The 12,154-nt window shown below is 40.6% G+C and overlaps 1 protein-coding gene across 2 annotated transcripts in view; it reads right to left on the reverse strand.

Moving 5' to 3' along the window:
- Positions 1 to 12,154, reverse strand: part of PHF20 (PHD finger protein 20) — a 117,670-nt gene that overhangs the window by 66,824 nt on the left and 38,692 nt on the right. For both annotated transcript variants that reach the window (XM_081034645.1, XM_081034644.1), the window contains exons 3-4: positions 6,242 to 6,413; positions 5,053 to 5,137 (exon numbers count right to left, since the gene is read on the reverse strand). In XM_081034645.1, the coding sequence (XP_080890771.1) occupies positions 5,053 to 5,137; positions 6,242 to 6,413 (257 nt within the window). The remainder of the gene's footprint in view (positions 1 to 5,052; positions 5,138 to 6,241; positions 6,414 to 12,154) is intronic.

Below are 12,154 nucleotides of genomic sequence, written 5' to 3' on the forward strand. Positions count from 1 at the left end.
GGATGTAAGAACCAAACTAGAGATGTATCGCAAGCTCGTCTTCTCTAGGACCAAGGGATACACAGGTCACCCTGGATAGGAAAGAGTTCTATTGCTCTTGAAATCCACCATGCCTGTGACTCCAGGGCCTTTTCTCTATCCCACTCCTTCTCTAGGAATCAGAGAATTCCAGAATGCCATGGATGGGAGACTCAGAGTTTTCAAACATGGTTTCTCAAAGTACTGAGGTTTCCACAGATGTGCCTCAGTGGGGGGCAGAGGGTGTGTACCCATCTGCAGGCACACTTTCCCTTCCCTTAGTCTTTTCTTCTCAGCAATTTTTATATAATGGGCTTAGGTTCGGTGGCCAACAATTTCAAAAAATGCTCATGTAGTCCAATTTCTTCTCCAGCTTCTAATTGCTCAAATGAGTCCAGAGCAAGGACGGTGAATTGCCTATAATCACCAAGCAGGGACTGGACTAGAGATTGTCTCCCAGTCAAGGCTCTAAAGGCACCGGCAGACTCCAGAAAGTACAGACCATCTACACCCACCTACCCTACCACTATCTCAGATGCATGCATGCATACGCATTCTCTCTCTCTCGCTCGCTCTCTCTCTCTCTCTCTCTCTCTCTCTCGCTCTCTCTCGCTCTCTCTCTCTCTCCCCCTCTTCTCCTCCTCCTCCTCCTCCTGCTCCTCCTCTCCCCCTCTCCCTCCCTCCCTCAGTTCAGTGAACACCTGCCCTAACTGACAAGACCTACTGTTTTGAAACACCCTGCTTCCCAGAAGCAGCATGGTACTATGGGAACTGAAGTTCAGGAATTCTGGAGTCACACAGCCCTCCATTCAGATCCTAGCTCTACCATTTATGTATGTGCTCTGTAACCTCAAGCATTTTTCTTGTGAGCTTAGTTCCTCATCTTTAAATTGAGGATGAAGTTGATGGCAACAACCTCTCCATGTTTGTGTGAAGAACTAAATGAGATCAGATATGGACATTGCTTAGCAAAGGGACTGTCACAGAGCAAGGGATCAATAAGTGGCTCTAATTATTATCATCCCCAAGTCACTTTAAAACGGAAGCACCAACCTCTCCCTTCCATGGAAGATAAGAGCCAAGCTAGCACTGGCATAAGTGGGCCTAAATCTTTTATATCTGGGCAAAGCTGGTCACATAGTACCAACATCCCCATGTTTCAAATGGATCAGTCACAGCATGAAGAAAACAAAAAATAGTAACTGCTTCAACCAGAGACTCTAGAAATAAGACCATTTCCACAGAATCTCTCATTATACAGACTTCACGCACTACGTCAAAGGAACTGAACTGGGATGGGGGTGGGCGCACATGGTCTAAGAATACACATAACGGTAAGGAAGAGGGACCTGATTAGCCCGCTCACTCAGAGTTAAAGAACCACAGATCAACAGGAAGGAACAATTCCTCATTTTGTTGTAAATGTGAACCTACTTTCAATTTCCCCCCGAAGACAACGCTTTGCAAAGCAAAGTAAGTCCTCCACGGCTAGGGCACAAAACCCTGACAGAAAAGTGGCTCTGCCACCCCCAGTTTAAAAAAGGGGGGAGCTGAGTAGTTGCAGCAAACAACTGAGGTCAACTCACCAGAGATGGCTTCCGAACAAAGATTCCCTGGAAGCAGAATTCCATCTTTTACTCCAACACAGACTGAGAATCTACAAAGCTACCAGGTGTGACTGCCTTCACACTAAATGATGCTTAAATACCACTGGCAAAGAACCATTCCAGGTGAAAAGAGCTAAATGACATGGCATTGCCCTCCTCCCCAGTTTCCCAAGGCTAAATAACTCCCTTAAGAAACTCTAAAGTCACTATTCAGTTGTAATTCAATCATGCCAGGCTCCCAATGCCAGCAGCCACTGCTCTCCACTCTGGCTAGAGCCCCCCACCCAGCACCCTGCTCAGTCAATGCTCAGCCTCAGCAAAACCACCAAGGAGGTTAAGAGTGGCAAGAAAACCAGACCAAGCCTTCCAAAGATGAATCTACACAGTGTGACTTCGCTATATCCCGGACCTACTCCTGGCAGTGCTAACAAGACAGAATAACTTTTACAGGAAATAAAGGGGCACCGTGCCAACAGAGCTTCTACTAACAGAGCCATTAAGCTGTGGTGGCCTCTGTTACAGATGAAATGGAGGCAGGGCAGAAAATACCAGAAAAAGAGTGAAAAGAGAGCCCTGCATTGCCCCTCCCAATTCTGCAATTGCTAGAACGACTCATGATGAACTAGAATCTGTTCGCTGGCTCCCACAGATAAAATCTAACCCAAAGGCAGCCCCCAAGGGTCATAACCTCACCTCAGAATATCTGAGCTCCCACAAAGACTACCTTTCCCTCACAACACCACGCAGCCAGTTCCACTAACTTTCAGGACTTCCCCTCCCCCACGTCCTTTCTCTCCTCCCCTTTCCAATTAGTCTCCAGAACCAATAAGGGTAGCAGCATAATACAGGACTTCAGACTCAAGAACTCAGGAAAACAGATTCTGGCAGAAATTTCCCCTCTCTTCCAGTGTCCCTCAATTAACTAAAATTCAAGGGACAAAATTTGGAGCTTATAGAACCCATGTATTAGGAGAGCAAATGACCTTTTTAGGAACAAACAACCATTACCTCAAGACTCTCCCTCCTATAATTTTAGTTCATGGAGGAAATAAACTGAAAAGATTTTTAAAACAACTTGTAAAGCCCTGGTTGCCCCAGTTTAAAAGACATTTTAAAACGTTAATTAACTATGGCTGATAACGTGGCCAACCACTTTTAGTCCTTAAATGATTATTTCAAGAGATTTCAGACCCACCCACACACAAAACCATTAACTGTACACAGGGGTCCCTCCCCACTCCCCTTATGATTTATCTACACCATTTCTTCCTGCTTTGCCTCCTCTGGTGGCTCCATCTCTACACCTACTTCATTCTGCCTTGAACTAGTTGGTGGTGGTGTTTTTCTTTCATCCATGCTCGCAAGCTCTGGATTCTGCAGATATTAGATACACACAGTAGGTTCCTAAGTACGTCCTGCCTCCACCAAGCCACTCCCCTCTCTGTGAGAGCTCCCAGGGCTCCCCAATCCCTCTTCCTCAAACTGCCCCTCCTTTGCTAATCCCTCATTCAGTCACCTTCATCTCATTTCTGTCCTGCACGTGACTCTGGGACATCACTGGAACAAAAGAAAAATGTTGCTTCCTTTCTGCTACCTCCTTTACCTACAGTTACCCATGTTACCACCCACAACTTTCGTCTCCTCCAAGAGGCAGCCATTTTCTCAAGGAGGTATACCTCCAATGGATATTATTCAGGGGAAAAATAAGACTTGATCAGGATAAATCAACCTAACAGACTTTCAGGAACACATGAAGAACACCTGTATTTCATATTAGATGATTTAAATCCAGTAAGAGCAGAAAAAAATTATTAATCTTGAAAATGAGACCGAAAAAGTGAATCATATCTTTTACTAAAGGGATTTGAGGCAGTTTAATAACATATAAGCTTTCCTCTAAAATAAGTTTTAAGGTTAGTGATACATATGAAAATTATAACAGGTTTTTATTTTGAACACAAGCTTATAAAAGGAATTTAAGGAAACAAGGGGAATATCCAAAATGACTTAATCAACCATTAACTGGAGGATTAGCATCTGCTTAGACCACTTAGAAGATACAATCTTCCTTTGGAGGCCTGAGGATCCCCCACATCTGGCACGGGACTTAACCTACATCTATTAACCCACATTGGTCTAACAGCTGGATGGGTGGAGGTGGGGCAACAGAGAAACTAAAATTGCTGCTACGTGCAAATATATGTTCAGGGCAACAGAGAAACTAAAATTGCTGCTACGTGCAAATATATGTTCATTTTTAACCATTTCAACTTATTCTCAGACAAAATTTCTTGGTCAGAGCAAGGGCCAGCATTTAGCAGAGAGCTGAGTAAATACTTGAGTAACTTCACTGAATGCAAAGTCAATCTGGCTTAGTCACCCCTAACAGTAGTACTAAGAGGCCTGATTACCCTCTATAGTCACTACAGAGATCATGGACATACCGTAAACATCCTGGCAGAAAATGCTAAAAATAAAGTATATCTTGGACCCACAGTCTGTTATCTGTGTCAAGATACTGACCACACATACCGTTTCCCCAAAAATAAGACCTAGCCAGACAAACAGCTCTAATGCATCTTTTGGAGCAAAAATTAATATAAGACCTGGTCTTATAGTAAAATAAGAACGCCCCCCGGTCTTATATTATATTATATAAGACCCGGTATTATATTACATTATATTATATTATAATATATTATAGTACATATTATAGTACAATTATAATTATAATTACACAAGACCCGGTCTTATATTATAGTAAAATAAGACCGGGTCTTATATTAATTTTTGCTCCAAAAGACGCATTAGAGCTGACTGTCCGGCTAGGTCTTACTTTCAGGGAAACATGGTATTATTTTCATGACCCTCCTCTTGCCTTTGTACTAGCGAAATGAGCCTTTTTGAGTAACAGTCCCTGGTCTGACTCCTCACGTGTTCTAAACTCTGGCAAAGGCATCCCAACACGGTGCTCTAAATCCCAGCACCCCAATTTCAACTAGCAACTCTGATATAACAGACCACCCTCAGTCACCTTGCATCCACAAAGCACATTTTTAAGAAATATCTGTTGGTATTCATTTCTAGGCTATTCACAATAAGCAAAAGGAATATTAGGGGCTTATTTCATCAATTATATTCGGAACTCCTGGACAGCAAGAACCTACACCCTTTCCAGGAGAGTGACAGATGAACCATGACTGTATTAGAAAACAATAACTAAAATTAAGACGGCAAAGAATCAAACTACCCTATTTAACCCAGCTTTCTCTCCATTTGTAATTTCTTCCTAACTCTTGACATAGTGATTAATTTGGAGAGGGGACTTCTAGGCAACAAATACATTTGAAACTATATTATCCAACTCTAATATTACAAACTCCCCCCTAAGTCATGAGTAAAAACCATTACAACTCAAATGCCTTACCGTCCTTGTTAACAGCAGTGACTTTGGCTGGATAAAAACGACAATCAGACCAGCAAGCAAGGACCTGCTCATTTATTTGAAATTCCTAAAAAACATGGGGGGGGAAAAAAGATCCTGTTACCAATCTAATTTCACAGTACACACACAGAACCAGAATTCATAAAAGAGATTGAAATTCACAAGAGTGGAAAGGGGAGATGGTGACTGGATGAAGGAAGATATTTCTGCTGTTCAGTAATAGGAGTCACAACAAAATAGCTGGATACCAGACTTTCCCCATCCGAGGAGGTGCAGGCAGCGCAGCACAGCACTGATGATAATGCCACCCTGACCATGAAAGTGAGTGTAAGACAACAGGACCACCAGGAAACACATGCAGTAGACAGGCTGGAAAGAAGGAAGCTACCTCATCGTGAGGGAAGAAGCATTCATGCCACCTACAGCCACTCCCACTCTGAAAGGGTCTTTTGCCAAAGGAAGCACCCACTCACCTTTAATATTTCATACTGTTTCCCTAGTACACAGTTTGCACTTTGTAGAATAAATACGGAGCAATCAATCTGGACAACAGTGAACAATCCTAAATGGGGGGAATGAGGAGGCTATCGAGAGGTCAAGTTCCCTGGTCCAAGTTAAAATGGAAAACAAAATCCAGGGCTGAGTCAGATCCAAAGGCAGCAGGATCTCTATAGCCGTCTCAATGTCTATTTAAAAAACTCAAAACTTCATCCTTCATTCTGAAGTCAATAAAAGCTCCAAGAATACTGATGAAATCAATTCCAGGTTTTTCAAGGGCTTATAAAAGACCTTGATATGAAGCTAGCACAGTACTCGACATGGCATGACTGCTTAATAAATGATCAAGGAGCAGATCAGCTTAATAAATGACCAAAGGGATACTCGTACAGTGGTGTAAAAGAGAAATATAAGGTCACCATTCCTCATCAATGCAGGCTCAACCAAATTAGTTTATGAGCTGACACGTCAGTAACATCATACCAAGCAGACGACAAATGGGATTCTTCAAGGGCCCCAGGTGCCCTGGGGATCTCAGGGTTGCAACTACAGGCCTAAATAAAGATTGGTCCCCAGCTGCTACTGACTTTCATACTGAACATCAAAGGCTGGAACACAAAGTACCCAATGGCCAGTCCTGTTCATTACAGAGCTTCCCAGATCTGTTACTCACAGAAGATCCTTCCTCTTCGTGTAAACCCTCTTTCCTCAGCTGTATTTTCTCTAAAGGGCGTAAATAAGGACTGTCCCAGCAGAACCACTCATCGTAACGATGGTTCCAACGCTTGAAATGGATGAGTACTTTTCCTTCTTCGTAGTCAATATCTTCTATGTGAGCTGGATACCTGAGTCAGAAAAAAAAAAAATTAAAATGCCTTTAATACCCACCCAACTTACCTAAAATGGTATCCTTCCAAACCTCTTTCCAAAGGAGTAGGTTACCAAAGAACCAAATAAATACTACCATTTAGAGGTTCTGCATAACTGGTCAAATCACAAATTATGGAGGCTAACAGACATGGGATACGAATTCCAACCTTGATACTCCTTAGCTTATGAACTATTGGGTTAACTTTACAAAGTTCCCTCGTGTGAAGTGGAGGAAGGATACCAGCACATTGGGTGGTAGTAAAGGTTAAACAAGATAACAGATACACAAGACCTGAGCACAAAGGAGACAGGAAGTAAGTAAACATTTAACAACTAGATTATATTTTACATGTTCCAACAAATAAGAATGACCATGCAAACCAGACTGTATTAGACAGTCTCAATTTTAAGGATTTTTGAAATCCATAAAGTGGATTACCATGCAAGTGTTAAAAAGAATAAGATGGTTCTATGCCATGATAGGGAAAGCTCTCCCAGGATGAACTATTGTAAATGAAAAGAGCAAGGTGCAGAACACTATGTATGGTAAGCTATTGTTTATTTTTTTAATTAAAAAGAATATTCATATCTGCTTAAATATGCATAAAATAGCCGGAAAGATAAACAAGAAACTAACAGTGGTTTCTTGTGGAAGGATGGTCAGTTCAGTAGATAGACTCTTCCAATCTCCATTTCATCCTCCTTCTGACTGAGAGCTGCGAAAACCAACTACATCTCCCTAACTCCCTTACAAATGGCAATCAAGGTCACAGAGACCTATGGGTTTGGAGGCAACTACAGTGGCCAGAACCTAAGCTCCAGTGCAAAGCCTCTCAAGCTTTCAAGTAATAACAAATCCTCAGGGCATCTTGTTAAAATGCAGATTCTGATTCAGTAGGCAGACCAAGGGCCTAAGAGCTTTAAACAATCTCCCAAGTGATACTAATATGCTGGTCTGCAGTAGCAAGGGGCTAATGTCTAGTCACTGGCTTTCTGAGTGTCAAGCAGCAGGGGTGGAGATGACAGTGGCAGTAGTGACTTCCTGAGCTTCAGCGGTGGGTCCTTCAAACTGATACTCTAAGGGCAGCCCCCTTGAGCCCCACTCCTCCAACCCTTCCAACAATTTTCTAAGTACCCAATTGCTTGTGTTAAATCCTTTTGTGGTTAAAGCACCCAGAGTGGTTTCTGTTTCCAGCATTTAAACCTGACTAAGAGGGGAACTGGGTATGGGGACAGGGAAGAGCAAAAGTGAGAGAGACTTTTTGCAGTACACCTTTCAATACTTTTTCATTTTTCAACATATAAATGTATTTATTGTTCATTCCAAAAATAAATAAATGGTCAAAAATTAAGAAAAATAAATATTGCATGCAATTGTTCTATTAATCCGACTGCTGTTCTAGATTAAGTTTCGATTCTACCAATATTTTCTCCCTACAACTTGGCTTTACACCATTTCCTTCCTTTCTTATACCCTGCTGTGCTACCTAAATGAATAGGTCTCCTCCTTGTGTCTGTAAACTGTGTCCTCTTCAATCCTACACGTATCCTTTAAGGCAGTTTGCTTGGCGCTAATCTATCACAATAGGTTGCAAATACTGGGCATTCAATAAATGTTCAGCATATGAATTCCACTCTTTCTATTCTTCCCAAAGGTCACATGTCCTGTCAATTCTTCAATGCCGAGGCTCTCAAGCTCCAGCTCCCCATTCCAATTTCAGTAACCCATCGCTTCATGTGGGTATTTCTCATACAGGACTGATAGGGTATACTTTTCAAAATTCCTAATGGTACTATGTACACATTAGTTGCTCAAAAAAACATTAACAGAAGGAATAAACAGCCCAGAAACTAGTCTCCCTACTTCAGTCCAATTGACATACAGCTGCTATCAATACAAGAAGTCTTGACAGCAGAATGGTTAACTGTACGATCTGGTGAACTGAGTAGTAGAGTTGTAGGAGACAAAAGAGGGTTCCTCCCTACGAAATGGGGAGAAGGACAAGGGTATCTCAATTATACTCCTCTTGCCCTATCATTCACTCAGCCTGCCAGAGACTGGTGAGCCTTCCTAAAATAACACAACCTGCCCTAACACACACCTATTCAAAGACCTTTCTTTAATGGTTTACTATCTCTAGCCATAGTTTTCAAACACAGGTCTTTGGATCAATGCACAAAATTAATTTTTCACAGAACTAAATTTATTTCATTTACAGAACTTTTCTTTATACAAAAATCACATTCTTTCTAACGTTTTTGTGCTTAAATATACTTCTTAAAAACAATAGTAACTATTTTTAATACCCTTACTAAAATTATGCAGCCATTAAAAAGAATGAGGCAGCTCTCCATGTATTGTTTTAAAAGATTTCTAAGAAAAATAGGGGGGAAAAAACAATAACTCAAGATGCAGAACGGTACTGAATGCACTACTATTTATTTGGGGGAAGGGAGAGAGCCAATCCATTCGTACCTGTTTTTAAATGCGTGGGCTATCTCTGGAAGGATGATCAAGCAACCCGGTTTGCCTCTTGGGAGGGGAACTGGATAGTTAAGGAACTGGAGAGGAAGTATGAGACTTATTTTATTCAATGTATATCCTTTTGTATGTTTTGAATGCTGTACCATGAGCATGTATTAACTATAAAAAGTATATCATTATATACTTATTTTAAATATCTGTATTTGGCAAAAGAAAAAGTTGGAAACCTCAGGACAAATTCTTTTGAACTTGCACTGCTCAGTGTCTTCTAAAAGTCTGGGAGTCTGGATCCACAGAATCAACTCCAAATTCCTAGGCTCACAACTCCACTGCATACACTCGGAGTCTGCAGGACCCTCTGAGCCCTTGGCGAGCCCAACGCTTCCTCCTCGTTCAAAACGCGTCCTAGGGCACAGGCACCCCACTACCTGCGACTACATAAAACTCTCCAGGAGGATCAACAGTAACCAAGGGGTGAGCAAATTTCCTACGGGGAAGGGGGTTCTCCCTTCTGCTCTAAAGTGTGACAAAGATGCAAGTCACTCATGGAGGATGGAGAACCCCAACTGCATTTCGGAGAATAGACAGTTGATCTTGGAGATCAACCCATAAGACTCGAGGGATCACAACTGCTAGTTGCCTTGGGGACAGCTCAGCTTCATCAGTCAACAGAACTTCATTAAATGACTTTGATCTGGGCAGTCAATTCCTGGTCTTGGAAGGGATTATAAGACATGTGTTCTGGCCCCTGTCCTGACGGAAAACAAGACACATGAACCAATTAAGCTTTAAAACTATTAGTGGGAATCACATGAAACTGCTGATAATCAACTGCTTTTTACCTACAAAAATACTAATTTTATCTGGTTCGACCTAAATATTTAGACAACTATAAGTGGAGCTGCAGAAGTTGCAGCAAGGTTAACAAATGAAGAGACAAGATTGGTATCTGTATAAACAAAAAAGGGGAGAGAGAATTTCCAGCTTCAACGTGTAACAGACACTGAGGAGACTCTAGTTTCCAAACTAACATTGCAGCTGGGAGTCACATTTCTAATGGAAATATTAGCCAGAATGAAGCAGATATTGAACACCAAACTGATAACAAAAGGGGAGGGAAGTGGACTGAGAAGGGCCAAGAGACTTTTGCTTGTAATCCAAATTTTTTAAGGATTTAGTTACATAATACTTGTATGTAAGTAAAAAGAAATACTTTTAAATTAAAAAGTTTTAAAAAGTATTTAATGGGCAGATATCAACCAACAGCTTCATGGTTATTGGGCTTATATGCTGCTTGGCATATCCACAAAATAGAATATGATGCAACTATAAAAAAAATGAGAATGTACTCTATGAATTGATATAGAAAGATTTCCAAGACATATTAAGTTTTAAAAGGCAAGCTATAGAACAGTGCATATCTTATGATACCTTTTGTGTTATGAAAGAGGAAAATAGGAATATATGTGGGTGTTTGCCTGTATTTAAATAAAGGAACACTGGTAGGAAGGACAGAAACTAGTAACACTGGTTACCTACAGGGGGTAGGGTGGGTATAGGATAAAGAAGTGGAAGCAATCATTCTCATTGTATACCTTGTTACACTGTTTTTATTTTTTTGAACCTATTCAAACTCTGTCTAATGTTTTATCAGTCAATTCCCTTGCATATCCCAAGTAGACTATCATATCGTATTCAAATTATGATTATACTGTCTCATTTTCAACACTGACACCTGCCATTTATTTTTCTTATATTATCAGATTGATTAGTGCTCCCAAGATGATGTTAAAAATTATTGGGGATAGTTGGCATCTTTCTCTTTAATGAAAATGTCTCCAGTATTTCATCGTTAAGTATAATAACTTTAATCAAGCTTACGAAGTTTTTTCCTCTGTATCTAACTTACCAAGGGTTTGTCAAGAATAAGTTTTGAGAATTTTCAGTCTTTGTCAAGATGATTATACAGCTTTCCTCTGTTACTCTACAAATATAATAAGATTTCTTAAATTTGTTATCATTACCCTGCTAAAATAAGTCATATTTGGTTGCATGTGTCATTCACTTAATAAGTGTCCGTTTGAGGTTCTAGTATATTATTGACAAGTCTTGTGTTCTTTTATAAGTAGGATTTATCCAAGTTTCCTTGTATTAAGACCTTCCTGCCCAATTTTAGTGTTAGGCTATGCTAACCTCATAGAATAAACTAGAAAGCTTTATTTCATTTTCTATGAAACTACTTCCTCTGGAGTCTTCATAAGATAGCTCTTGATCTACCATTTCCATTACTTCTGTGGTTACCAGTCTGGACAAGTGTTCTACCTATTCTTGAGCTAAATTTGCCTAAACTAGAAAGAGAGTTTGAAATGTCATCAGATACAATGTAAGTGTTCAAAATCTATAGTTTTCCTTTGAAGAAAAGAGCTGAAAACTCAATGAAAACATTTCAAACTCAAGTTACAAACAGGACTTAAATGGCAAATACAAACACTAGATCGTTAAGCACTTTATAGGGCAGAAACTATGCCCTACTGATTCCATTATTCAACAAACATTCCTAAGTTTGCATTCTGAGAAAAACTGCTAGTTGACTAAATAGATGACCAAACATCAGAGCATCTAGGATGACAAGAGCCCAAAGAGAAGTTTGGTGGACTCCTTGGAATTTCCCACCCCTTCCCACAAGCAGAGAGACCAAGAACACTCTAGACCTCTGAAGGGAAAGGAGGATAGCCCTAGAATTGTCTGGCCTGTCTGTACCCATAACTAGGACCAGATGGAAGAGAGGCATTGCCCTTCCATGGCACACTTGGGCTGAAGAATCTAAGCATCTACATGTTCTCCCCTAACCCTTCTGAAGCACCTGAATGGACCCTTCTCCTTTTAAAGTACATTTCCTACCATTCTCTTCCCAGTCTCCTCCTTAATTAGCCAAATCTACTTCTTCTGCTCCTCTTCAGAGGCAGCAACCAACTGGGAACGCACTTCAAACTTTTCCATAAGGTACTGGAGGATTGGAAAGTGCCTTTAAAGACGACTTAGCACTTGGGCTGAGCCTGATGAAGAGAGGTGTTTGCCAAACGTTTAAATTTCTTCCAGAGTGTTCTGAATATATTAGGCATTCAATAAGTGTTTATCAAATGTAATTTTTAAAGACTTGATTATGAATAACTAGAGCCATAAAACTGCAATAGGAATAGACACACAAACCAAGGTGGATCATTGAAAAAA

Source organism: Rhinolophus hipposideros, assembly GCF_964194185.1.
Source record: "Rhinolophus hipposideros genome assembly, chromosome: 22".
In the NCBI taxonomy this organism is placed as follows: domain Eukaryota; kingdom Metazoa; phylum Chordata; class Mammalia; order Chiroptera; family Rhinolophidae; genus Rhinolophus; species Rhinolophus hipposideros.